General features: G+C 41.3%; 4 protein-coding genes and 1 long non-coding RNA gene across 8 annotated transcripts in view; 2 read left to right on the top strand and 3 right to left on the bottom strand.

The window, feature by feature from the left end:
* The first annotated feature begins 401 nt into the window (after positions 1-401).
* Positions 402-5,432, top strand: LOC130181892 (uncharacterized protein C6orf118-like). Of its 2 annotated transcripts, none has more exons than XM_056396372.1 (10): positions 402-1,051; positions 1,916-2,556; positions 2,781-2,855; positions 3,430-3,489; positions 3,887-4,011; positions 4,098-4,159; positions 4,539-4,723; positions 4,927-4,980; positions 5,104-5,165; positions 5,284-5,432. In XM_056396372.1, exons 2-10 carry the CDS (start codon positions 1,918-1,920, stop codon positions 5,330-5,332), a joined length of 1,311 nt encoding a protein of 436 aa, XP_056252347.1. In that variant the 5' UTR covers positions 402-1,051; positions 1,916-1,917; the 3' UTR covers positions 5,333-5,432. The 2 variants fall into 2 exon arrangements, with proteins under 2 accessions (XP_056252347.1, XP_056252346.1); XM_056396371.1 differs by having other exon boundaries at positions 2,781-2,903.
* On the bottom strand, positions 1,935-5,312 carry LOC130181894 (uncharacterized). The gene is made up of 4 exons (XR_008829640.1): positions 5,256-5,312; positions 4,455-4,645; positions 2,163-2,239; positions 1,935-2,062 (listed from the first exon to the last, which is right to left on the bottom strand). It is a non-coding gene; the product is annotated as an uncharacterized LOC130181894 (long non-coding RNA).
* A 132-nt stretch (positions 5,433-5,564) lies between the features above and the next one.
* On the top strand, positions 5,565-10,043 carry pla2g12b (phospholipase A2, group XIIB). 2 transcript variants are annotated; one of them, XM_056396374.1, is made up of 4 exons: positions 5,565-7,656; positions 8,161-8,237; positions 8,398-8,563; positions 8,743-10,043. In XM_056396374.1, exons 1-4 carry the CDS (start codon positions 7,041-7,043, stop codon positions 8,859-8,861), a joined length of 978 nt encoding a protein of 325 aa, XP_056252349.1. In that variant the 5' UTR covers positions 5,565-7,040; the 3' UTR covers positions 8,862-10,043. The 2 variants fall into 2 exon arrangements, with proteins under 2 accessions (XP_056252349.1, XP_056252348.1); XM_056396373.1 differs by having other exon boundaries at positions 8,161-8,249.
* Positions 9,031-18,813, bottom strand: oit3 (oncoprotein induced transcript 3). The gene is made up of 10 exons (XM_056396035.1): positions 18,809-18,813; positions 18,102-18,238; positions 15,341-15,715; positions 15,105-15,215; positions 13,570-13,692; positions 13,345-13,467; positions 12,327-12,487; positions 11,763-12,175; positions 10,419-10,518; positions 9,031-10,264 (listed from the first exon to the last, which is right to left on the bottom strand). The coding sequence occupies exons 1-10, from the start codon at positions 18,811-18,813 to the stop codon at positions 10,112-10,114; spliced, it is 1,701 nt and encodes a 566-aa protein (XP_056252010.1). The 3' UTR covers positions 9,031-10,111.
* A 1,051-nt stretch (positions 18,814-19,864) lies between these two features.
* Positions 19,865-26,670, bottom strand: part of mcu (mitochondrial calcium uniporter) — a 56,040-nt gene continuing 49,234 nt past the window's right edge. For both annotated transcript variants that reach the window (XM_056395389.1, XM_056395388.1), the window contains exons 5-9: positions 26,161-26,265; positions 25,748-25,908; positions 24,967-25,170; positions 24,072-24,188; positions 19,865-23,840 (exon numbers count right to left, since the gene is read on the bottom strand). In XM_056395389.1, coding sequence (XP_056251364.1) covers positions 23,760-23,840; positions 24,072-24,188; positions 24,967-25,170; positions 25,748-25,908; positions 26,161-26,265 — 668 coding nt within the window. In that variant the 3' untranslated portion in view covers positions 19,865-23,759. The remainder of the gene's footprint in view (positions 23,841-24,071; positions 24,189-24,966; positions 25,171-25,747; positions 25,909-26,160; positions 26,266-26,670) is intronic.

The raw sequence follows: 26,670 nt of genomic DNA, 5'->3' as shown, positions 1-26,670 counted from the left end.
GAAACATTTGAGTATCACAAACTGAGAAAACATGGGGAAACAAGCGGTATTTGCTGGAGTCTATTGTTTTCCATGTTAAAAAATTTATATGGCACATTTGCAGTGTTAGAAACCATTTTTCAAACCTGTTACATTGTGTTGTTTCTGGATCCCATGCCCAGTAAAGTCAAATAACTTGCAAATATCTAGATGGGTTCATCGTATAACATGACAATTCTGATAATGAGCTAAAACCTTTTTAAGGTTTAAGCAAACAAAAACTGGAGTTACCCTGATCAGATGAACTCAGATTGACATCATCAACAGAAACAATGATGAGTGTGCTGACTTGCTGACTGGTAGTTCCATAGAAAGAAGAATTAAGAAGTGGCAATAATAATGATCAACCCTGGTGAGTGATTCAGTGTTTTATTCTCCAAGTAGTTGAGATCAGCTCCATTTTTTTTTGTCTTTCAATGCATAATGATCAACATACGGCAGCAAAATACAGAGGAAGGGGTAGGCTCAAATGAACTGGGATTTGGCATTCAGTTTCCAAGAAAAAGGAAGTAAAACAGTGAAATGAAACCAGTAGTTTATCAGTTAGTGATAAAACACACGACTAAAATTTGGATTTCAAAATAAAATCTGAATCAAGGACTGAATCATTCAATCTTTCAATTAATTAAGCCACACAAAAATGTACTTTCATCATTTAAATCATTTTATGAATTGGCCACAACTGTTTTACATGTGAGTTAGCTGGGAGATTAACAAACTAATCCCTGATTTTGTTCAAGGCATGCCTTTCTGTAAACCTGCTTTCTTAAACCTGCGCAGCACAATGTAGGCTATCACGTCTCTATGCAACATATTTTTAACACCACTTATTTACCTCCTTGGGTACAAATGAGATCTTGCACCTGAAATCTCATGGGTACGATTATTAACAAGACACTGAACGCAACGCAAGCATTACGCGTTTCAGTCTCCTGGCAACCAAGACTGTTGTGGACATGAAGAAAGTTTGTTTTCTGTCATGATTCCGCACTAAAGTACAATTACCAAACAGGTGAGGTTATTATTTTGAGTTTCTGTGTGTCTTCTTTGCTCACGTGCTTCAGGTGCGTATTAACAAAATATTTAAGTCACGTAAAAGAAAATATCTTAAGCACTTGGCTTAATGCGTCACGATTGTGGAAGCCCTCCTAATTTGGTTTGAGCATTGGATTCACAAATATGAATTAATATATATGAGGTTTTTATGCCTCACTGTACTATTTTCTTTTTTCTTTTTCTTTTTCTTTTTAACATTTGAATGCCTTAGTATACTTTAGTTACTATACGGTGACTTTTATGCTTTAATATACTATGGCATTTTTATGCCTTACTATACTATGACCTTTTTATGCCTTGCTACACTATGGCGTTTTTTTTACATACTATCCTATGGTATTTATGCCTTACTAAACCATTACTTTTTTTATACCTTACTAAACGATGGCTTTTATGCCTTACTATAGTATGACGTTTTATGCCTTACTATACTATGGTATTTATGCCTTATTATACTATGATATTTACACCATACTATACTATGACTTTTTATGCTTTACAATAAAATGTCTTTTTATCCTTACTATAATAAGTTAAAAATAGTAGTAGTAGTTTTTGGGTTTTTTTTTTTTTTTTTTTTTTTTCATATCCATCATTTCATTCTTACCCACCATGTCATGTAATTGTTTTGGATAAAAGCTATATATCAGTAAATGCAGTTCATAGAAATGTAATATTTTATGTAATGGTAACACCCCAGGTCTGGTGCATGGTCTAATATAGGAAATGTCTTGTACTTGAGGTGAGCTGAGTATATTTGACAGTATCACTCATGTGTCTTTTAACAAATTTCATAATAATATGTGTTGTGCCCTTGTAGCCATGTCCAGCAGCGGTAAGCAAAACCCTGGGTGCTTTGGGAGCGACATCCGCAGACTGCTTCTGGCTGCTGAAGCTGGTCAGAAGGCTGATATCCTGACCTACTCCTCAGGTCATCTGGGGCCCCACAGTCTGGATCAGGGTCAGCCTAAGATGGACACAAAGCAGTCTTTCTGGAAAATGTCTCAGAGCCAAGAAGAAACCCCAAACCCTCTGACACTCCAGCAGAGACAAACAAAGGCACTTACCTATGTAAAGAAGAAAGCAATGAAAGAGTCTCCCTCTGAGTTCACCGCCAGCGCTGCTTTAGAAGCATCTGAAGTCTCTGAGTCAAGACAAGACCAGGCTACTGATCACTCATCACATGCAGACAGAAGTGGTGTTATAAGTTTACCTAAGATGGTTCATTGTTCATCAAACTCTTTGCCTTTCCAGCCGAGAGCTTTTTCCCAGAAGAAAGTTAACCTTTCATCTGATGCTGACGGGAAACAGCAATTTTGCTCAAGCCTTTCTGGCCAGAAAGGACTGAATAATGAAGACCAACTAAAGACAAATCAGTGGTTAGGTAGGCAATTCACAGCCAAGCACAACCCCTGGGCGAGAATAAATGTTGCTGAAAAGCATGAGAGGAAACTAGAAAAGGTGAGGCTGGTCACACAAACCATGACATCACATAACTAGTTTTATAATTGCACCTTTTTTTTTTTTTAATTTTCAGACTTACTAAAATGTAATTTTTTTCAAAGATGGTAATTCTGAAATGCCTTCTCAACACTCTTGCAGAAGGTGCATGAATAAAGACACGCACAGACTCTTACGCACATCTTCACTTGCTAACACTGCGTGTGTGTTCCTGTCACATCCAGGAGCTGAAGAAGCTGTCAGTGCAGAACTGGCCCAGCAGAGACCGCCTTGCGGTGTTCAGTGACGTCTTTGATGATGTATGTGAAAGCTCGCCAGTATTTGGACGCATCCTGAGGGAAATTAAGGTTTTTCCATTTCCTCTGTACCCACTAGCACATTTTTAGCATGTGCCGTCAGACGTATTAGAGCCAAGAGAGAGTGAATCCCTCGTGTAGCAAGCGGAAGTAGAGCAACCACTGGACCCTGGTCATGATACGTCAGGAAGCAGGTCATCAGAGGGCAATGGTTCCATTACTGCTCATTCATAAGAAATATCTTAGGGTCATGCAAGTTTTGTTTGTGCACTTTGCATATGAACAAAACTGAAATTAAATGAAACAGTTTGCTGTTATGAGTAGACTGTGAGGATCAAATTATCCTGCAGCCACAATCTTGTTATTGTTTGACAGGATAAAACTACAGAAATTAGCACTTTTGATTATTCTTTATGAGGACACAAACATACAATGTACATTTAATTTAATAATTTTAATAATTTTAATGCTAAAATATTATAGCAACATGGAAAAACTGTATTATTTGTTAACACTTTATTCACAACATCTGTACCCTGCAGTCATGTTGGTGATAAATGTCTTTTGTGTCTTCCAGACTGATTATGATTTGTACGTCAACCACATGATGGCTTCCCAGTCACCTCTACCTGACATGGTAAAGCAAACGGCATGTAATGTAATCAATATGGATTTAGATAATAATGAGCAGAAGAAGACCTGAGACATGGATGTGACTTTCTGGCCTCAATTGCTGTCAGAGACATTGATTCCTTTCTGTATGTGTCAGCTGACTGACTGCAAGCACAGCGTAATGGCTGTTTATGAAAGACAGCAAATAGTATCTTCTAAAAGGATAATATTAGTCATGACATCATTGGATTAAAGGTAACACTTATCGCAGGGCCTGTCATTCATTCTCATGGAAATTTTAGGAACGGAACTCAGAATGGATAGTAATAATGTCTTCTCAAGAGTTCCTCTTTTGCATGTTTTGCATATGTGGGAAACAATAAAAGTGTTAATATGTTGTTGTTGTTGTTGTTGTGTTACAGTCACAGAATACTTCCCTTGAAGATCTCAGCATTGGCAAACTAAGGGAAATGGAGGTGGAAGATGCTGAAGAAGAGGTTTGCAGGCTGGAGCAGGAGGCCAGAAGAGCTCTAAAGGAGAATAAACGGTACTGCAAGCATCTGTCTCCCAAAAAAATTATATAATTATACATTGTGTTCTTATTAAGCATTATTTGTTCTTTTTTAACCTTAGAGTCCAAAATGAATTACAGAATGTTCCAGCTATCACAGGCCCAGAGGACAGTGACATGAAGAGTAAGTCTCAAGACTACATTGGTATATCTGATCATTGGTAAACCACATCTAAGCATTTGCTGTACTATCCTGCAGGGCAGCAGCACATTTGTTCAGTCTGTGGACAGACTGAACAAATAATCACTTTGTCATGCCAACAGGCATAAAGAGAGTTTTGTAGTATCGGTGAGTCAGCTGTGACTTTATGATGCCTCCAGGGGTGTGAATGTACAAGTACAGAACAGAAGAAGCCTCTTGGATAAGAGGTGAAACGTCTTCATGTATCTACAACCAAGTCCAGTTGCCCCCGACTCACCTTTTCTTGGATCTTCAGATACATCATTAGTCACTACAGTGCATTCATGCTCGTCTCCTTGTCTCCCGTCTCCTGTTTGAACAGATGTATCTCTGTCAGGGCTGCAGGACAGCGGGACTGCCATCGGCCACACCGACAGTGTCCAATTCAAGAGGCTTCAGGTGTTGAACATGTGGAGGGAGATCCAACAGCTAGAAGAAGAGATTAAGGAGAAGCTGGTGTCCACTGTTACAACCACTGCCATTGAAAGACGCATTAAAGACCTGAAGGTGCTGGGGGATGAACTGCTTATCTTCCCCTATTTTTTGCCCCATTCCACACAAGTTTATGAACAGCACAGCGTGACATTTACATCACACTGAGCCTTTGTTCTCTTTCAGAAATAAAGTTAAAGCAGGATGTGTGATTGGTGGTAGCTTAAACTGCATATGGCTGCAGTTTTTATTTAACTTGTTTTTCTGTTTGCTTCCAGGCAGAGACAGTAAGACTGATAGCCTCAAATGAGCGTCTGAAGACCACCAACAAGGCATGGGAGTTTGACCTTTTTCCTGCCATATCATCATTTTTGTGAAAGTATTACAGATTTTAAATGCTTGTCCTGCTACGTGACAGAGGGTCATGTTTTGTACTCCTTATCTTTTCCCTTAAGAATCTGGAAAACAAAATCAACATGGTGCTGAACAGAGAGAAATTGAACAAGACCACAAGACGGTACATGTAATATTGCACTTGTAGTATTTCACAACTGATCAGAGGACTTTGCTATAGTTTATAGGAAAAAAGTGACTCTTTCTTACTTACTGCTGCTCTCCTCTGTTTTTACCACTAGGACATTGTGGGAGGAAATACGGTGCGATCTGCAGACAGAGAGTGAATAGCTTCATCAACGAGTAAACCAGAGACTCATTACTCGAGATGGCTGTTTCAAAGTCAGATAGTATGTGCTCGATAATGTGCAATAAAATGAAAGGACAAGTATTTAAAAGAGTCACATCTTTGACAAACAGCAACAACTTAATTGTGAGATTACCATGTCCTAGTCATAGCCCCTTAAGTTTAGTATAGAGAAGGTCTCTTTAACAGAGGTAGCAGTGTAGATCATATGTTAAAATCGCCGCCAACATCAGTAACACAATGTAAAAATAGTCCATTACAAGTCCTGCATTCAAACAGTTGTTACTGATGCAGCATTTTAGCTGTATTTTGATGTTGTAGTCAATTGATGTGAAGTTAATATTAGCTACTTTATATACGGTACGATTTAATCTGCAGCAATGTATTCTAGTTTAAAAGATGACCGTGTGTTTTGTGGCCTATTATTATACTAGTATTAAATTACTAGTACCATAGCTGTCAAATTAAAACTCTGGAGTAAAAAGTTTGCCTCTGATGAAAATATTCACTTACAACTAGAACATATACCTCAAAACTGAACTTAAACACAGCTGTGAGTAATTTCATTTAGTTAGTTTGTTCTGCTGTTAGCAGTGAACATTTCCATTTACTTTTGTTGCATAACCATCAACATTCTCAGGCCTTAAATTATGAAAGTGCTTCAGGCACAGTGCTCACATGCATATGTGGTGTTTCATATTAGAAGATGTCAGATTTCACAGTTTCCAGTCCCCCTGCAGCTAAAGAACAGCAGTGAATTTGACACTTCACATATGTTGTATTAGTGGCCCAGGGCAATCCAATTAGTATTTGTTAATATGAAGAAGATCAGGAGGATAACAAGCCCTTCTCTCATTTATAGCTGGAGGACGTTATGTCCTGTATAGCAGTCACTATTAATTTGTGCGTAATGATTATGGCATAGGATTAAAAAAAAAAAAAAAAAACCTGAAATCCCATAACATGATTCACAAGTAGGAGTAAAACAGACCTCAGTTGTTGGTCAGGATCACTAAAAAAATCAATTTCCACAGCATTGGAAGCACATTACTGCTCAACCACAAGAGGGCAGCAGACCCATATGAGATAAGTGCTCTGTGTGGTACATACTGAAGGCTGCACAAGGACTTACTTTGAAAAAAACCTCATGCCAAATGAATAGGATAATGCTTCGTTTGTCTCTGTACTTGTTCAGCGCTGAAGTGCCAATGTGTGACCTTTATCTAAACACAGTGAAGATCGTTTGAAGTTTGTGATATCTTGATAAAGGTCACAGGCTGAAATGTCAGCATTCGATGTGGCGAGTGTTAAAGTGAATAGGAAGAGGGTTTTCCTCTAGGCTCAAGTTACATGTGACTTTTGAGTCATAAAAATCCGATTATAGCTTTGTAGATAAAACTGTATTGAAATGACTCATTTAATGTGCTCAAGAATCACAGAGAATAAGAAGATTAGAGGAATTAAATTTGATTTCTTTGGATTGATATGAGGGTGACTTTTGCCCCCATCATGAGAGAGTGCCTTGCTGTCTGCTAGAACTTAATCAGAGGTCAAAGTCTGCTTTCTGGCTGACAGAGCCAGTAGGAACACAGTGTGTTTTTGTCCCTCACTGTCTAAGCCCTTCTCACCCTGTTAACAACACCTCGCCTTGTGGAGAGCTTCCTCTGCTTGGATTGTCGCCAGTTCAACACCATGCTGCTTCGGACAGTGGTCCTGCTCCTCCTCTGTGTGTCCTCGGGCATGTGTGCCACTTTAGGCCACTACCAGGCTCAAGCAACAGAGGAGGAGGTGGAGGCCCATGCTGTGAACTCAGCTGCTCTTACTGATGGTGTTGTTGCAGCTGTCGCCGTAGATGCAGCTAAAGGTGACCATGTAGGTGATTCACCTGAAGCTGAGGAGCCTGTGGCTAATACCCTTTTTGGTGACAAAGTATTAGCTGAAATACTTGCAGTGGATAACCCAGCAGCTGACAAACATGAAGTGGATGTCCGTGTGGCCGATGGTGCTACGGCTGAAGAACCAGGGACAGACAGTGATAGGCCTGCCAGAGACATCCCTGCTATGGAAGCCCTTGCTGAAGAGGCTGTCACCCAGAAGCGACTTTCTTCTGAGGAGGAGGAAGAGGGGAATGAGATCAGACCAGTTGAGACAACCCAGTCCCTGGACAAACCCTTGGCTAATGAAGATAATAACAGTTGGAGCCTTAACTCAATTAGAAATAGTTTCCAGACTATGCACGGATACTTTGACTCCCTGGTGGAGCTGGCGGGGGGTCGCGATGGTGTGTGTCAGTACCGCTGCAGATATGGTAAGAGTGAATCTCTTGAATTAACTTACTGTTAAATTACTGAGAACATCAAATCTTTGGTGTCCAGGAGGTGGGAATGGCCCACACACAGCTAGATCGAGTTGTTGTAGGGGTGTTTTCAAATCACTATTATGCTGTTCACATCCAATATTCCTTCTGTTAGTATGTGTTTGCTTGCTAAGCACGCTTTAACTCTCAAATTCAATAAATTCTACTGCTGTCACTTTATCAGGCACTTATGTCTTGAAGTGAGATTACGCACATGGCCCTAAGGCTGCTGATACTGAAACCTGAATACAATCTGTTTATCAGTCTGGGAGGTAGATGTGCTTTACCTACAGTTACACAATCAGAACAGATGTTACATGTTATCTGTGACATGACACACACAAGAACAAGAGATATGAATCCTTGACTGGGAGCACATGATGACATCACTTTGATAATGTACCTCCATGTTAATTCAAGAATTAAATGGAACCTTTTTTTTGTTTGTTTTCTCAGGAGAAGCTCCTCAGCCTCGTCCGGGCTACCAGCTCCCTGAGCCCAACGGCTGCAGCTCCTCTCTGGTGGGATTCCAGGTGAATGCCGCTGTAGGTGGCCTGTTCATAGCACCAACAGCCCAGAACTATTGTTCATCACTAAGCTCCATATAATGACGCTAACCACAACGATAACACTATCGTCTGTTTAAGTATAAACTGCACTGACACAACACAATTCTCTTTTTTTTTTTGACAGATGGACCTGGGGATCCCTGCGATGACAGAGTGCTGCAACCAGCTTGACGTGTGCTATGACACTTGCGGCACAAGCAAGTACGACTGTGACTCCAACTTTCGCTCCTGTCTGCATGACATCTGCTCTGACTTCAAGAAGAGCCTGGGCTTTGGGTCAAAGGTACAAGGTGAGATATTTGCGAAAAGTTACTTTTCCCCTATTCTTGGCTGTGTACTGAAATATATAGGATGGCATGAATACGACCACCAGCAGGAACATCTCACATACTTGTGAGTTATCAAAAAGAATAAATGATAAGTAGCTCTGCCTCGCTCCTCTCTCTCTCTCTCTGTCTTCTCTTCTTAGCCTGTGAGTCGATGGCAGACGCTCTCTACAACACAGTGTGGACTCTGGGATGCAGGCCTTACATGAACAGCCAGAGGGCAGCGTGCGTCTGCGAGGGAGAGGAGAAGGATGAGCTGTGACACAGAGCACAGTGGACAACTCCTGGACACTTTCACACACAAATAAGAGGGTCATGGGTATTTTCACAGATTACACTGTATATTTATAGGCTTTTTTGTCGAAGAGGAAATACGTCACAAGAGCGCTCTCAAGATTCAGACCCTGCGACATAAATGGGGAACGCAAATGAACAGTTTCTTAGCTTTTTTATTCGTTGGCATTACTAACAAATATTCAATATCTGAATAGGACTCTCAGAGTCTTGCAGAATCTTGCTCATGCATGTTATACTCTCCATAGTTCATTTCATTTTTAGGCCATTTCAAGGCCTCCGTGACTCCATTACCATAAATTATTTTTATGACTCCAAACAAAGTGCCTGATGGGAAGGATATTGTAGTTGGATTAATTTTCTCTAGATACAAAGACACAAGATAATCATTGTTGCGCACACGGTTCATTGTGTTCTGGTATTTAACATTTATCAAACTAGTCTGTTCAAACCTTAAGCCGGTGTATTGTAAAATGTAATGCCTATTATATCTACTGTTAACGTTTGATGTAAGTTATTTGTTTTTTTTATGAATAAATGCATGACTAATTGTAGTTTAACTGACATGATTAATTCTAGTTTAATTGTCAGAGTGATGAAGCGAGTGCATAATTTCCGGGCACAGCACACTGATATCTCTTTCCCACCACACTGTAGTGTGTGACATGTTCCACAGCCATTGATTATACTGAGCAAATGAGTCAGAATACATTTATGGATGTTGCACATGTATTTTTCAAGTCAATGATGGTGTGAAATATAAACCACTTTTATAAATCCACTAAATCTTTAAGCTGTAATCAAGCCTGAGAAATGCCTCAAAGTGTGACCTAGAAAAACATCCTTCATACTGTAGTTGTTACAAATGAACTGTGGCCCCACCGAATGATTTCTAATAGAAATGTCATTCACTTTAATGTCAGTAAATTGTGCTGCCAGGCAAAGTGGCACAGACTTGGATCCATTAACCAGAATTCAACTGATCTACAGCAAAGCGAGAGACACTGGCACTGGCAAAAAGAGGAGTGTGTTTACTCTACAACTGCATGTATATGTGTATATGTGGGACAGCGCAATGTACTACTCCGTGTGTGTATACCTGCATTTGTTTGCTATTTTAAATACCAAATAAAGAAAAATGTAAATGTGATCCTGGCTTGTGCTGCTGGCCTATTCTCAGTGGGGTTTTTTTTTTCTGGCTCTATATTTGCATCATAACTAAGGCAGGATGAAGATGGGGCCTCCACTTAGTATGTGCTGCTCCTGAGGTTCACTCGTCCGAGCCTCGCGTCGCACACGCCCTCGACAACGCTGAGCACAGCGGGAGTCTCCTGCCCCGCATACTAACACCTGGCAGTGGAGGAACACTTGCTGTAAACAGAGGAAACAAAACTATTTTAAGCAGAGATAGAGAAGATCAACATCATAGGACACTGCTAATTCACATGAATACAGTCTTTACATTATAGTGCTACACACACACACACACTCACCAGCTGGCTCCCAGCATGCTTCTTTTACTCACTTGATTGTCCTTGCCAATGAACTTGAACACAGGGACCTGGTAGTGCTTCGAGAGCTGGTCCTTCGATGAGTACTGTGTCACTGCTTCGTCAGAGATGCACCTGAATAGGAAGTGAAACAGGGGAAATAGAGTCATAAGTGCAGGCGATATCTTGACACAGTATTCGGTGATCCATATCTATTTCTAACAAGCTAATTCGTCAAGTTTAGTTGCCCCAAGGCCCGGAAACGCCGCTGTATTTTTAATAGGAAATCGTGAAAATAGATTATAGCCCCTGCTCTGTTGGTGTCCACAGAGCAGCAACAAGGACTCTTACTCTGGATTCAGTGAAGAAATGGTTTGCCAAAAGGGAGTGTTCCCCAGAAAATAAGGCTGTTCTGTGTTTCGATTTTTTGACCTAAAACATTCTTGTTTTCTTTCCACATTGATCAGAGCGCGAGGCCAGTGGCATTTTTCATTTGACATTTCTTTGAAGGACTGGAGATTTTCTGTCCTATAACTGTCAAGCAGCTGATGCCGTGGAAACACAGCAGCTGGGTCTGATCCAGCTAACATTTATTATAAGAACTCTTACTGTTGCTGGACTAAATGCAGCTCTGGTATAAATGATAAAATATTAAAAGGACAGAATTCAGCAGTTTTGAGTGCATGAACAAGGCTCTTTAAAGGGTAAGTTCACCCAAATTACAAAAAAGCAGTTTCCTTCTCACTTATGGTAGTACAGTACCACGCAGTTTTGTTTTTATTTGCTCGGGTTATAAAAAATGATGTAAAAAATTATATTTGAAAAATGTATTAACCACCTGGCTCCAGAAATAGTTTCCCCGTATCATATTTGTGTTTGTTCACTGTTAAGGACTTATATTGAAACAACTTCCAATAAAAAGAAAATGTCACTGTGAAAACCGATGACAGTGTGTTCTGTGAATAGACTAGCAGTATAAACACATTACTAGTGATTTTATTCTTCAATGAAAATGACAGCGCTGTGAGTCCCAAACTAAATTCCTGTTACTACCATTGTACCATTACTACCAGAAATACCAGAGACAGGTATTTTAAAACCAGGCCAAATAAAACTAAATCTATTTGCATGACTAGCATACTAGCATTTTTTTTTTCTTTTTGGTCAACCACAGTGCATTAAATCTATTTATTAAAAAAATCTGTAGTAGATGAACTGAGTGTAGCTTTAGTTTCTATTGTATCACATCATTTGCCAAAAGAAGAAAGAAACAGAAACCTATTCATTTAAAAAGTGTGTTCAGTTCTCTGGTTCAAGTGTGGTGTGTCAAGTAGCACAAGATGTGGCTTTAAAACTGATAAGACCTGCAAACTATTCACCCGTGTTTGATGAGGTAATACTTGAGGGCCTGGTCAGCTTTGGGGCCTGGTGTGGCGAAGCAGCTCTCCACCAGTGCAGAGAGGCCCTCCACTCTCTCCTTGGGCTCCACCCCGAAGAACAGGGAGTCCTGCAGGCGGAGCTGGGGCGGGGTGCGGTACGGCTCTGAGAACTCTGCGTTCTTGAAGAGCTCCAGGAAGAAGGGGAACACTCCCTCACTGTGGCCCGCCAGCTCCAGGGCTGAGCTGCGCAGACTCGCCTGGTATCCGTCTGACACGTGGTATTCCCTGGGGAACTCACAGGTGACTGGGAGCACTAACTTGCTGGTGCGGACTATCAAGTCTCTGCTGCTACCTGGGCTGCTCCTGGGGAGACCTGTCACCAGGTTGGTTCCCACAATCTTGTCATCTGTTACCTGAGGGTCAACATTTACTTTACTTTAATGGCTTTTTCAGTGACAACCTCACACAACTTTAATATAGTAATATTATTTCCCCAATCGCTCATCGCAGAGACTAAACCCTGCGCACATTCAGTCTAAAAATGTTCAACTCAGTAACTCTGACCTCCACCACTGTGCCGCAGGTTTTGAGGCTGAAGTTGAGGTTGATGTGTGTGCCATTGGAGACGCCTCGACAAGACGAGTTGGACAGGAAGAGCTCCAGTCCTCCTACAAGGTCCTTAGGAACTGACACTGTAATAGAGCTGGAGTCACACTGGACTGGCACTGCAGGAAAGAAAAATGGCTCTAAACAGTATAGAAACAGCATAACAGCAGAAAAACATCCCACAGCTGTGTGATTAGATATATATTTACCACACAATCTGTATGGAGGCTGAGCACGTGGAAAATAACAGTAAAAGCAAGGTGGAGAGGCAGTAAAGAAAGAGTGGGTAATATTCTTGAACACAATATAAACATTTTTTTAAAAAACAACATCTGTTGCCTGACACTTGGCTAAATAATGTAAGAATTTAAGTTTGTCAATATTGTCCTTTTTTTCGAGGGACTAGGTTTATCAGTTCCAGCCTCTGGCATTTGGTGCTTTTCTGCTTTTCTCTGTTTTCCATTACTGCAATTTGAAAAAAGATGAAATTATTTGTCATTTCATTGAACAGTTGATCAAAATAAAAACTGACTAGCACCAGTTTTTATAATCGATTCATTATTAAAGCAGCTTTTCAAGCAAATATGCCAAATATCTACTGGTTCCAGCTTCTCAATTGTGAATATTTGCTGCTTTTTTTGTTTTATGTGACAGTATACTGAACATATTTGAAATTTTGACTGTTGGCACTGGTAAATGGACTGAAAGTAACACATTATTTTCACCAGTATTGTCTCATTTCCCATCCAAAAGGTCTGTAGGAAAGAGCTGGCCAGTCCTGTTATCTACTGCTACTATGATTGAGGATCTTTATGGTCTGAAGAAACACATTTTTATCATATCTCTTCTATCTAGAGCATCTTTTCAGATTAATGCAAGCATGCACCTAAGTGTCAGTTTGCCTTGCTGTCTGATTGATTATCTATCCTCAGTATCTACCCTTATCTCACACACATACACACATACACATACACACCCTGACATGTTCGTTTATCCTCTCCCAGCTCCAGCCCTCTTGGGCAGTGGCACTGATAGGAGTCCAGCAGCGAGGAGCAGCCATGGCTGCAGCCTCCATTGTTAGCGTGACAGCCTGCTATCTCTGCATGAGGCAACACAGAGAAAAGGAAAAGATGGAGAACACCATGTGGACAACACTCCGGACTGGTGCGTCATATATATATATATGTATATATAGATATACCTCTGCAGTTGTGCCCATCCTCATCCAGCACGCGGCCCGGCCCACACTCACAGCGCCTGGAGCCTTTGGTGTTAACACACACCTCTGCACAGCCACCGTTGGCCTTCTCACACTCATTCACATCTGAACATGGGATACACAGCACACCTGGGTCAGACATTATTATCAGACGAGTCTTGTTTTAATCGACTGAGTAGCAGAAGGGTGGAGTTATTACCTCGAGGCAATTCACTTAGAGCTTCGCCGAGGAGGACGATAAATCAACTTTAAAGGACTTTAAATCTAAGTTTATAATAAAGAAGGGACTGGTAAAGAAATGATGATGGATGAAATAAAAGGAGAGACAAAAGTGAGCGTGCAAGAGAGTGAGGAAAGAGAGGGAGTGAGGATGGAGAAATGGGGAAGTCATTTCTGAGACAGGGAAAGGCAGATTTGGTTGATGAGTGAATAATGAGATAATGGCAGTTTTCAAGCTGGCTAGGTTCCTACTGCATGCCTGTCACCTATCATTAGGTGTACCATGCAGTATACCACACACACACACACGCACACACACACACACACACACACACACACACACACACACACACACAGCCACCTTGAGTGAAGTCAGCAAATACAAGACACAATTGTGTTTCCTCCTGTCAACAGCACTCAGAATATAGTTATAGAAATGAGATCATATGGCCAGAGCAGCAGTCACAGAGTCGTGGTGCACTAGAGCAATGTTTCTGCAGTTGTAAGGGGTACATGTAAAGCTTATGGAGTAAATAATGGAACAGAATGTATGATTTGATTTTAAAACTATAAATATCCACATATTTAGTCAGCTATAACACCACACAGTGCTGCGATTCACTAGTGTGAAAACTAGTAAGGTACCTTGGAAAGACGTTAAAGTAATGTGAAAATGATTAAAATAGTTATGGATAGGTAGGAGGGGTATGAAAACTTACCAACTTACAAACTTAACCAAATGATGCTGATGCTGATGAAGACTATGAGATGCAGCTGAAAGCTACAGAAAAGGTACAGTGAAAGCACCTTCCCGTTCGCATGCATGTGGTTAGATGATGAACTGCGATGATGATTTCATCGTCCTGATATTCAGTGACAAAATAATAATGAGTAACTAATCAAATTCATTTTCGTCAAACTTACTGTTTTGAATTTTTGCACTCTAGAAAATAAACCCTCACATGAATGATTATGGCGCAAGTAAAAAAAAAAAAATGTTAAAATTTCTGAGGAAAGAAACAAACGGCTTCATTCTATTGGCTTTTGTTGTCTTGCACCATATTTTGAATATCCCTCTAAGTCAAGTAAATAATGGATGTTTGACTAAGAATAGCATAAAAACATGTCTCCAGAAATATGACTGTATTTGTCAAAACAAATCCAGTCTGACTGTGTTGGCTTGATATTGTTTTCCAGAAACCATTTCCAGCCTATCCGGCTTCCACGTTCCCTTTCTTATCTTTGTCTGTCGCATGACTTATCTGTCCCCTCTCTTCCTCCCTCTGTGTCTGTCTCACCCAGGCATGTTTGTCCGTCTGGTCCCAGCACAGTTCCAGGTCCACAGTGACAGTCAGACTCAGGACATCTGGGGCCTTTGCAGTCCATCTCATCACAGATATCATAGAAATCTGTGCAACGTACATGCACGTGGACATATTAACACAACAACAGAGACGGAAATGAAAAGTAAATCAGTTATAGGATTTTTTTTTTTTTTAAATAGACTTTTTACATATCAGACATGCTCACTCACGGCCACAGTAAACATGGAAGCAGACTGAGGGTCTTGGCAGGCGGTAGACAAAGTATCCCCCAGCGCAGGCCTTCACATCTATGCTGGCGTTCCAGTGGCAGCAGTTGTCATTGAAGCTGGCACACACAGGCAGGCTGACGATGCCTTCATGGGGCTGAGGGTGGCTGCCGTTGAGCCAGATAGGAGCGTGGGTGCCACAGTGATTCTCAGAGACGCAGAAGGTTGGCATGGCATCCCCGGCCATGCCAGTGAAGCGGTACCATTCTCCAGACATGTGGCTGTCGCACAGGGGCACACCGGACGTCTGGTTGACATGGTACTCTGTGTTCCTCCAGGGTTCATTCAGGCTGATGTAGGCAGAGCACGGGTCCAGGGCTGAGGCATGTGGGTGGGATGATAAAATGAACAAGACTTTGAATAGGTTCTGAGAGGGCAGTCAAAGTCAGTAACTATCACTTATTTTTCAGATTAAGACTTTACTTTTACTTTACTTTTTTCAATTATTTCTCTATCACTGACAAAGGGGAACTGCAATCAAAGAAGAAAACATATGAATTATAGCTGACTTCCTTTATGCTTCCTCTATCCTCTATGCAGCCATGCGGACAGGTTTTCTTTTATCATTCCAGGTTTTCAGATTTCAGCCTCCACAGTCAATCAATCAATATAATAGAGGTGAAACCCTTTTATTAAATATAGCAATAATCCAGACATCTCTGCCATTGGTCTTCTTCAGAGAAATCAGAAATCACTGCAACCAAAATTATCTGCATGTCAAGATACCACTAGATGTGAGAAAATGCTAAAGGGTCATTTTAGTGAAATGACCCTTTAGCAGTGATGTTGATTCAAGGTGATACCAATTGTTACTTTGTGAAAGGTCCAAATGTCTTCTCAGTCCATAAACAAGCACAAAATCTTTAACCTAGTTCATTGGATTGTATCTATACTGGTCACTGGAGCAAATGTGCTACCATGAAGCAAACCTTCAAGATAAACTGTAAAACAGAGTCAATTTTAATTGAACTAAAAGTCAACAAGCCATCCACAAAAGGCCCTTTATCCAACGAGTTCTGTCAGTGGCAACTCTTCTTCTCACTGCAGCCGGTTGTGCCGAATCAGGAGAACAACTGAACGAGCAGAGTAAACAAAGTGCAGCAACACAATCAATAGTCTCTCCCCTCATCATGCCCTCTCAACAGTGTAATTAAGAGGTAGATGTAAAACAAATAGAAAGGAAGAAGACATGAGGGATGATGGGAGTGGGCAAAGTGGGTGAGAGTGACAGTAAGTGTTAATCACTGAGTATCAGCAGTGATGAAGAAACAGCAGGAGGTTGATCAGCTCAGCAGTAAAGCATCTTCAGTGACAGGTCAGAGCCAGGAAACATGACAGAGGACAACCAGCACACCACACCTTACTGGATACCACTATGACCAGTGCAGCGGGCTTTCCATTTAGCTGGATTGCTCTACATAAAATATCCATGTTAACGCTTTCCCGTCCATATCTTGAATGAAAATCATTTTCTGCGTGACATCTAACAGAGGCCAAGGTTGACAATAACCGTTCCTCTCCTCATAACTGATATCACAAGTAGACATGATTACACACAACACACACAACAATGCACTCCAAGGTATGGTAAGAAAAATTAAAAGACTGCACTTTGGCTCTTGGAAGCAATGAAAATGTGAGTAGGGACTCATTTTGTGACCATAAATGATGTCACCACACACATAATTTTCTCCCCCCATCCACTAATGGACTGTCCATCTTGTCACAACCTGCGGCTACGGTTAAAGGAGGAGGATCAATCCATGGCCTGTGCATGGGGCCTGAGACGTACCACTGACCGACTGTGTTCCAGCTCGAGCAGCACAGAGGGGGCAGAGGACGGAGCTGACTCATGCAGTTGTATGTTAATGGAAGCGTTAAATCTTCCAAATGGGGCTCAAATAACTTAATATGGCCATTAAGGGAACGTGGAGCTGCACCTGACCCGAGTCAGCCTCCTGCATGTTATCTATACAGATGAAAATGAAGACCCACACTTAACAACGTCCAACCTTATTGTTCCTCATAATAAATATTTTATGTTAAAGAATAAAGCTGGCGATATTCTTTTCTTATCTTTAATGAATCCTATGGAAACAACAGAACCAACAATGAAGTGATTCTACAAACAAGTACTTCCTGTTTATCTAGAGTCTAATATAGGTATCTTAAAATTCTGTGCCACAGACCCCCATGATTGTCCAGACACCATTAAAACACATCAGTGAGACACACCGTTGCACTGGCTGATATGTTAATTCATAAGATGAACATGGGCGTTGCAGTTTATTTTCAATCCCACATAGGCTACTTATCTTGCTGCCGTAAATACTCAACCAAATGTGTATTAATCCGCAAGGCAAAATAGTCCCCAAGAATTGCACTATTCGTCATAAGTGACATTTGCAAAAAACTACAGTGCCCAGCTATTTTAGGAAATTATTAGGCCTTTTTTCTTGAAAATTGCAGTAAACTGATTAACCAAAGACATTAATGGTTTGGTCTTTTCATGGGATTTGTTGAGAGTAAGAATAATATGGCTGTTTTATCCTTTCATCTAAAGTACAATAACAACAAACAAAAAATCACCATAAACACAGATAAGATACAGACTCATTGCTGAACAGTAATGTAAATCTGAATCTTAGTGCAGGAGATACCTGCTTGTTTTGGGTGTAAACAACATGAGAAATGTTACACTCACCTTCACCTGCAACCGCAAGGATCTCCTGCAGCAGTCCTGAGATCACCAGAAAAATCATGATATGTTTTTTCACAGTTGGATGAAAGATAAATCCTAGCTCAGTGCGTATGTGTAAGGTGTGTATCTGTGTAGCTCTTCTGGTTCATCTTTAGGAGAGGTCCGTCTTTAATAGGCACCTCTTATCTGTATACGTCATATTGTCATGTCTCTTTCTCACCTTGATCCCCTGACCTTCTTCTCCCTAAATCCAGTAACACGACCATCCTCCCATTGTTTCAGCCTGAGCAGTCCTCACATCCTCCTCCCTCCATCTCCCCACACATGACCGTAAACTACCCCAAACTATTCCAGCAAAACATGCTGAGAAACAGTGTGGTCGGGGTTTATGATACTTTTACATATCTATGTAGTCTTTCTCTCATCTTTCCTGATTTAAAGGGCAATAAAATACAACCAATGATGTAATCTCCAGCAGCTTTAAACCAATCTGATTAATCTGTAGCAGTGTCGTGTAGTAGCATCCTTACCTTGGAGGCGACGGCTGGGTTTGCACACTTAGGATTTACCTGAGAACAGACAGAGACCCCTCAGCGACACTGTGCCAGTAGAGTGACTATGTTCTCATTTAGCTCATTACTTACTCACCAGAAGAGGCCAGGAAACGTCTAAAGCTTGGCCCTTTTCATTTAGAAGCTGCCCAAACTAACCTCATGCTTGCAGTTTTTATTGCTTATATGTAATTGAAGCAATGGAAGCATTAATCCTCAAGGCTGTAAGAATAAATGAGGTGGAACATGCCATTCTTCTTTTGTGATTACCCCTGGAAATAAGACACTGTTAGGCCTCCTGGCTGCAAGTCTCTACGGCACAGGCAGATTCAATCAGCACTTTATTACACTTCTGCATAACCACGCTGTGTAGAGGGAAGTTGTACAGTATGTGTAGTTCTTTATTTTTTAATAGTTTCCTCACTTCTCTCTTTTGTTCAACTTTCTTCTAAATTTCATCATAAGAGAGTTTTCAGAGTTTGGACTTTTGACTAAACTTTCCAGTTATATTTACCATGTTTACCGCGTTGGTTTTGGTAATTTCACTGCTGTGGAAAGTGTTACAGTATCAGGTTGAAGGATACTGGTAGGTTCGTTTTTCTTTCTCCCTGCTGGCGGAGTGACATATGGATGGTATTGTTGGTCCAGACATATCGCAATGACTACTAAGTGGATTGGACTAAGCTTTCATTGTTCCCAGAGGCTGAAGCCTAATCATTGTTGGTGATTTCTGTACTTTTCCTCTAGCGCCACCATGAGGCATTTAGTGAAACGTCTCAACAACTACTGTGTTATGAAATTTGGAACAGATGTTGATGAATTTCAATTTCAAATTCATTCAAGTGCTGTCATTAGGTCAACATTTTAATTTGTCCAATGCTTAAATACTTAATAAGATTGTAAGGAAATGATTATAGCCTTCTAATTTTCTATTGCTGCTTTATAAACTTGGAATTTTCAGACTAATATGCAGTTTCAACAGACCATCATAACCATGTGTTGCTTCATGTACCTACTGTATACACACAGTTTATCCCCACTGGTCTATCTCATAGGATGTCCTGTGCAGGCAGAGCTGGAGGCCAAGGAGAGGAGAGGAGGCGGTCAAGACCTTGAAAAGCTGGTCCTTGTAAATATCTGGAATATGTCCATTAATCACCAAGTCTTCACTTTGAGAAAAAAAAAAGAAAAGAAAAATGCTACTGGACCACTGGCTCCAAAAACTGGATAAGGATTTTATTGATAATTGAATTACATTTCTCTTTTATACATATTTCATAAATGATACAGGATTTTACATTTTTCTTTTTTGCCAACATTACAGCATCATATGTCAACAGAGGAAAAGAAAGAAAAAAAAAAGACAAGAAAAATAAAATAAAATAAAATAAGAGGTCAGAATGGAGTACAAATTCATTTCAATCCTATATTCTGCTTCACTCTTTAGGCATTTTAAACATGTCTTATTGTAAGTGCACACAAACGAGATATTCAAAACATAACACACATTCAAACCATAGAATAATAATGCGATTTTGGAGAAAAAGGGTGAGGGTGGATGAAATGAGAGGGGGACGAGAATGGGAGGTGTTCCCCGATAAGTTAACAGAGTGCGCCTGACACTTTTGGTCACCATCGGACTCAGGACTTTCCTTTGGATCCAGGACCATAGTAACTGAGGTCAAGAGGTCATAAAGCCTCCTTTATAGGTGCACCGAGGATGGAGGGTGTTTTTCCATTTATTGGGGAGTATAAATGGCGGGTTTATGGGAGTAAATAAGGTGAAGATGGGACTGGGGTTTGATGGGGTTTGAGCAGTTGGTTGGCTGGGATCAAGTCAGATTTGACAAGGCAGGTTGTAAAGACGCAGCCCTGTCCACTGCCCTTTATAACTAGGAATCTCTACGAACAACGTTCTTAAATTATCTTTGCAGGTTGTTGTGTTTTTTTTTTTCCTTTTTTTTTTGATAAATCATCTTTTTTTATTTTTACATAATTTCCCATGTAAACATACATTCATGCAACACCCTCTTTATAATAAAGTTTCCCTATATTTGATATATTTCGTTTTTAAAAAATAAAAGCGAGAGAAAAATAAAGGCAATAAACGGTGGATGGCATGATAAAAAAAAAAGTAGGAGGTGATGATGGGGAGAAGTGTTGTGTAGAAACAGCAGAGGGGAGGATTGGACTGCTGACAGAGGCCTCAACTCTCTCACCTCCCACAGTACGTCTCCAAGTTAACATTGTTTTCACTGTCACCTGTGTGTGTGTGTGTGTCATGGTGTGTGTGAGTGAGGGAAAAATGAATTTAAAGCTAATGACAGCTATGAAGTGCGATGAGGGCGGGATTGATTTTTGCCACTATTGACAGGGATTAGGGGCAAAGTGCTCATGAATATGGAGATTTGAACTTTGCCCCCAGTGCCCTCACCACTCGTCAATACATGGATTCATTAAACACACGTTCACACACACACACACACACGCACGCACGCACACACAGCAGGATCGATTACCACTTCCAAACATTCAAATTTAACCCTCCTTTATATGAGGCGTCATTCTAATTAAGAGCTTAACTTTCTTGATGATCCTATCTCTGCTTTTTACCAAACTGATATATTGTCTATATCATTTAAATCATTAATCATCCAAAAGGCACCATTTCCCTTGGAGATAACGCACACACCAACGCACACAGTAACAGATCAGACCAAATCCTGCTTTGAGATCTGCATGGCTAACTTCTGATTTGATCTAAAATCATGCATTTTAATAAAAACATCTGCAGTTAAACACAAGGATCTCCTCAGTGGGACTCATCCAACTGTTGACACACAAGTCTGTGTGCAGGCACGTCATGTCGTTGTGCTTCCCCTCTGCAGAGGTGATCTACAGCAGTTCAGAGTGAAAATGTTTGGCTCTGAGACCTTTTTTTTTTTTCTTGAGACATAAATGGGAGTGGAGAGAGGGACACCAATCCTCACCCTGAACAGAAAACTTAAGTGTACCTGAAAAAGGTTTATTCAGTGACCATCCAAAAAAAAGAAAAGAAATGGACAACACAAACATATGGCTTCTATAACCTTTGATTTAACCAATCAGGGGGATGAGACTTCAGCTAGATGTGGCAAAGAAAAGCGTCCAATTAAGTACAAAATTGCAATAATGCTCCTACACATTCACAAATTTCTACTGAGGGCATACCACAGCATGCAGTCTACCCTGCCTTGCCATCAAGGGAGCAGGGGGGCATTACAGCAACAGTGGGAGGAGAAAGCTCTGGCTTTATTTCAGGATGAAAAAAGCCTCTATGAAACAATGTCATGATGCTTTTTTTTTTTTTAGGGGTAGCCTCTTTTATTTTGTCTATTAGCTCAGAAGAACATGTTGAATCGGGGGATGCTGAACTGCAGGAAATTCACTTAGATTCTGCTCCTCATGTAAACGGCAGCTCTATGTTTTTAAAGCCATTCAATTCATCAGATATATATTAAACTATAACATGCCTGTAGGTTTGTCTGAGGCAACGGTCTCTGGACATATTAACCCCTTCCTTAGGTGAAGCATTAAGCAGCGATCTTTTAGATCAAGCATGACATTGCTCAAAAACAATCAATTCCAATCAAAGCCACGTTCAGCCCGATTTGGCTTCAACGTTGTTCCCCCCCTCTGGTGGCCATGCACAGGAGCCGTACGTCCAACGTGGACGTAGTTATTGTAAACTATACGGAGTATGTTTGTAATGAAAAGATATGAAATAGCATACGGTGTAAGTGTGCGTATGTAACGTTGCGGATGTGCGTTAGCAGGGGGCCCTCGTGGCAGGAGATCTTCAGAGGATGTGAATGAGATGATGTTTGGAAGAGAGCTCCTCCCCCCACTGAAAAAACTAGCCTCTGGTCATCTGTTTATTTGATTGTATACATATATATATTTATATTCTTTTCATAACAAATATACTATGGCTTTCAAAATAAAAAGTGCCAAAATATTTTTTTTGGAATAAAAGAACACACAGTGATGTTGTTGTCGGTAGTACTCTCATACTTGCGCAGACCGGGCCGCTACAGGACGTCAACAGGAAGAGGAAAAACGAGGCGTCGCCATGCCTTCATCCTGCGAGTCGAGACAAGCTCCTGACAAAGGTCACACTGGGAAGGTCACACGGGGAAGGACACCTGTCCGTCACCTGGAGGAGGCGTGGCCCAGGGAGGGAGAGGCAGCAGAGTTCAGCTACAGGAAGACCACGGTCTCCCTGATGGTGCAACTGCAGTCAGGACTTCCTTGTAAACTTTAACATGTGGGATAGAGAGTCCCCCTGGAGCCTGCCCCAGCCAAGAGAAGGTGTGTGTGTTGACAGTTTGACTGCTCAAGGAAGCGGGACTGTACTGCTGCGTCGACCCGCAGTGTGGCCAGGGTCGGTGTCCCAGAGTACCCTGAAAGTCCCACACACACACATACACACACACACACACACACACACGCACATACACACGCGCGCACACATGCATGCACACACACACACACACACACACACACACACAGACTCAACAATGCCCCTCTGCTTGTCCTCTGTCCTGGAGCGTCTAGAGGTGTGATTATTCCTATTTTCCCCCTGGAGTTCCCTGCAGGCTGTCCCTCTGAAGATTTGAGGCATATCCATAGTGCCCAGTTGTATTCCATCATCATAAGCATCATCATCATCATCATCATCATCATCATCATCATCATCATCATCATCATCATCATCATCATCATCGTCCTTTTCATCATCCTCACCAACCTTCAGCTGTAGTTTTTCAGTTCCTGGGTATTCTCACCATCCTTCTTCGTCTTTAAGCGGTTTTAACTTGCAATTCCAACTGGAGTTTTCAGTCAGGAAAGTAAAAAGAAAAAACAGAAAAAAAAATCAAACAAAACAAAACAAAACCAAAAAACTAACTCCCACAGTCAAGAAAGGGATGGGATTATTGGGTGTGGGAGGGGAGGGGGTGGTCTGAGAAATAGCTGGGGGTAAAAGGGGTCGGAGAAGGGTGTTGGATGACAGGAGGGAAGAGGGTAAGGGGCTTGTAGGAGCTGAGAGAGGAGGGAGTCACTCCTTCCATCAATTTTTACTGGCGGTGAGCTGCTGAACTGGGAGCTGGAGCTGGAGCGGGTCCCGAAGACGCTTCAGATCCAACTCCACCTGGACAGGGTGGACAGGGAGAGAGAGGGAGGGGTGGAGGGGAAAAACATGAGATGAAAGTGTGTGTGTGTTTGTGTGTGTGTGTGTATGTGGGGGGAATGGTTTGAAAGTAGGTCTATACACAGCTGTTACAAATCTGAGTACTGAACTGTAAAATGTGTGACTCCCCAGTGTGACTTCAGTACTCATTTCACAATCACAAAACATCCAGCTTTCACCGAGCAACCGTACCTCAGCGATATCATCCTTCAGCTTGTTGTACTTCTCAATGTCGAAGCGTGTCCTTTTCACCCCCTTGTGGAAGAACAGCAGATACTGTCTGTCTCTAGCGTCGGGGTAAACATACTCCTGCAGGTTATAGAGGGACATAGTTTATCGGATAGCCTTGTCCTTGGGCCAAATCACACCGACGACACATTAAAAATCAAATGTTGATTCATGGATGCTGAATTAAATTTCCAAGGGCAACAGTGTCACAAGTTAAGCTGTTTGAACAGCTGAAATATTTCTATTTTGTGCAGGGTGTTGCAAAGAGAGGATAACCATTAGATTTCATTCCTGTAATGGTTTGTTCTCTGGTTACTAAAATAGTCTCTGCATCATTTTTGGTATCAGAATCAGTGTCGTATTCTTTGGCACAAAAAAGTATCAAAAACACAACCAGTGTTCCCACTAGCAGTGAGTTCATTAACAAGACTAATCTAATGATAACTTTTATAATTACTTGTCTAATCCTTTGGTCAGCAAAATATCAGAAAACAGTTCAAAAATGCACCATCAGAATTTCCCAAAGTCCAAGGTGACATCTTCAAATGATTTATTTACTTAAAAACCAAAGATATTCCCTTTACAATGACATAATACAGAAAAAAAATCAAATTCTCAAATTTAAGAGGCTGGAACCAGATAATGTTTGCTTGACTTTCTGCTTGAATTAAATGCTTAATGGATTATCAAGATTGTTGTTTTCTGTGAATTTGGCAAATTAGTTATTCAACTAATCGTTTCAGCTTTTACCACAAACAGCAGCAGAAGATGTTTTTTTTTACACTCACATGAATGCATTAATAATGCATGTATAATAACTCAGGATTTTTATGATTTTACTGTTTTTCCTGTGGCTTACCTGGCGCGTAAGCACGAAGTAGGCATACATGGCCATGGCTGTGCCATAAGTAATAAAGTAGGTGACGGGCTCCATGATATCCCAGGAGTACTCCCACCAGGTGAGCCGGGCCAGGATGCCGAACTGGGTGGCCATGTACGCCATGCCGCCCCACAGCACCCAGGTGGTACGCCGCTCTGCCTTCTTACTCAATTCCTCCCTCACCTGTGCAGACATCAAGAAGAACGCAGACAGTCAGCCAGTTCAAAAAGAACGAGAGAGGCAAATCTGTATTGAGAATCCAGAGAGGACATGATGGTTTTTTAGCACAAGTATACAAAGTGACAACAGCTGTGATACCTTTTCCAGACCCTTGTTTACAGATTAAATCTTAATTATCATGAGATTAACTGTTTTGTTGTGATCACAAACTGATTATCTCTTTACAGAGATAACAAATTCATTTTGCCAAGTTCCCAACTTGTTGGCCCCTTAACAATAGTCCTGATGGCTTGTCGGGCCCTCTTCAACCATACATTTTTAATGGCTTAAAAGAAACAATGCCTGATATCTTAAGATAATGATATCATAAAATAATTATCGGCAGATAAGAGGATTATAAACAGGCCTTCATGAGTCAAAGCAACGACAGTTCCTCTTGGTTTTCATGGAGAAGTATGCAAGAGCGTGCAAAATAATTTTTTTCAAGGTCACGTTTTACTGTTCAGCTACTTGGTTAGCTAGGTCAGCAATGACCTTGGATGGCTAACAGCAGAAATGTCAGTATTGTCAGTGTACAGACCTTCTCTAAGGGGCGGAGTTGAGAGTTGAGGTCCTCCAGTCGTCCAATCAGCTCACGCTCTTTGCTAAGTTGGTGCTCCTCAATGCGCAGGGTGGTATAGAGCTGCTGCACCAGAAACTTGACGTCATTCAGCCTTTCTGCCTCCTCGTGGGGCAGCAGCTCTGAGAGACACACACACACACACACACACACACACACACACACACACACACACACACACACACACACACACACACACACACACACACACACACGCACACGCACACGCACAAAAGCAAACAAATAAACGGGCTTTAATGTGACCCACTTGCTGGCAATCAAACAACTTCTTCCTCTTATTATTAATGAGTAAATGTGAGGGAAAGACTCAGAGCAAACAGTACACTCTCAGGCTCCGCTGTGCCCGTCCTCACCTCTCCTTGGTGGCCGCACTAGGTGTGTGGTGTCATTAATGACGAGCTTGAAGTCATCCAGCAGCAGGATGTCTATACCTGTGGAGGAGGCAACCCTCGCTCCATCTGGACGGAGAGACAAATGGGAAGCGGGGCAGTAAGAGAGATGGAGCACTGATGGGTAAACACTTCGAACACACCATTCACCTCTCCTGATAATCAGGCCCGTTGGTTGCCGGCTGATTATGGTGCGAGGTAAAAGCAAACGCACTTACGCACTAAGAGAAAGATTTCAAGTACCAGTTGTTCCCGTATAATGAGCCCTCTGAGCAGAGTGAGGGCTGAAAAATCATTTCATGGTGCACGCAGCGGTATTACATTCTGATGCAAAGCCACAACTGCAGGAACACTTAATAGCCTCAAAATACAAGAACACTTGAACGCGTGTTAAGGACACATATACATATAACCCGCTGGAGTAAATGGATATAGTGTGGGGAGAGGTGTGTGTTTGTGTGTGTGTGTGTGTAT

The sequence above is a fragment of the Seriola aureovittata genome, chromosome 14, assembly GCF_021018895.1.
Source record: "Seriola aureovittata isolate HTS-2021-v1 ecotype China chromosome 14, ASM2101889v1, whole genome shotgun sequence".
NCBI classification, from domain to species: Eukaryota; Metazoa; Chordata; class Actinopteri; order Carangiformes; family Carangidae; genus Seriola; species Seriola aureovittata.
The sequence above is the reverse complement of the archived record's forward strand: the minus strand, read 5'-3'. Positions and strand labels throughout refer to the sequence as shown.

Bases quoted from the DNA above. Each gene is read 5' to 3' on its own strand.
- LOC130181892 (XM_056396371.1), top strand. From the start codon at position 1,918: ATGTCCAGCAGCGGTAAGCAAAACCCTGGGTGCTTTGGGAGCGACATC. The intron at 4,012-4,097 runs GTACTGCAAGCA...TTTTAACCTTAG, and splicing joins GCTCTAAAGGAGAATAAACG to AGTCCAAAATGAATTACAGA. The intron at 4,981-5,103 runs GCATGGGAGTTT...TTTTCCCTTAAG, and splicing joins GTCTGAAGACCACCAACAAG to AATCTGGAAAACAAAATCAA.
- pla2g12b (XM_056396373.1), top strand. From the start codon at position 7,041: ATGCTGCTTCGGACAGTGGTCCTGCTCCTCCTCTGTGTGTCCTCGGGC. The intron at 7,657-8,160 runs GTAAGAGTGAAT...TTGTTTTCTCAG, and splicing joins TCAGTACCGCTGCAGATATG to GAGAAGCTCCTCAGCCTCGT. The intron at 8,250-8,397 runs GTAGGTGGCCTG...TTTTTTTGACAG, and splicing joins GATTCCAGGTGAATGCCGCT to ATGGACCTGGGGATCCCTGC.
- oit3 (XM_056396035.1), bottom strand. The intron at 15,716-18,101 runs GTGAGTGTAACA...CACATGCCTCAG, and splicing joins CCTTGCGGTTGCAGGTGAAG to CCCTGGACCCGTGCTCTGCC. The intron at 15,216-15,340 runs GTGAGTGAGCAT...TACGTTGCACAG, and splicing joins CTTCCATGTTTACTGTGGCC to ATTTCTATGATATCTGTGAT.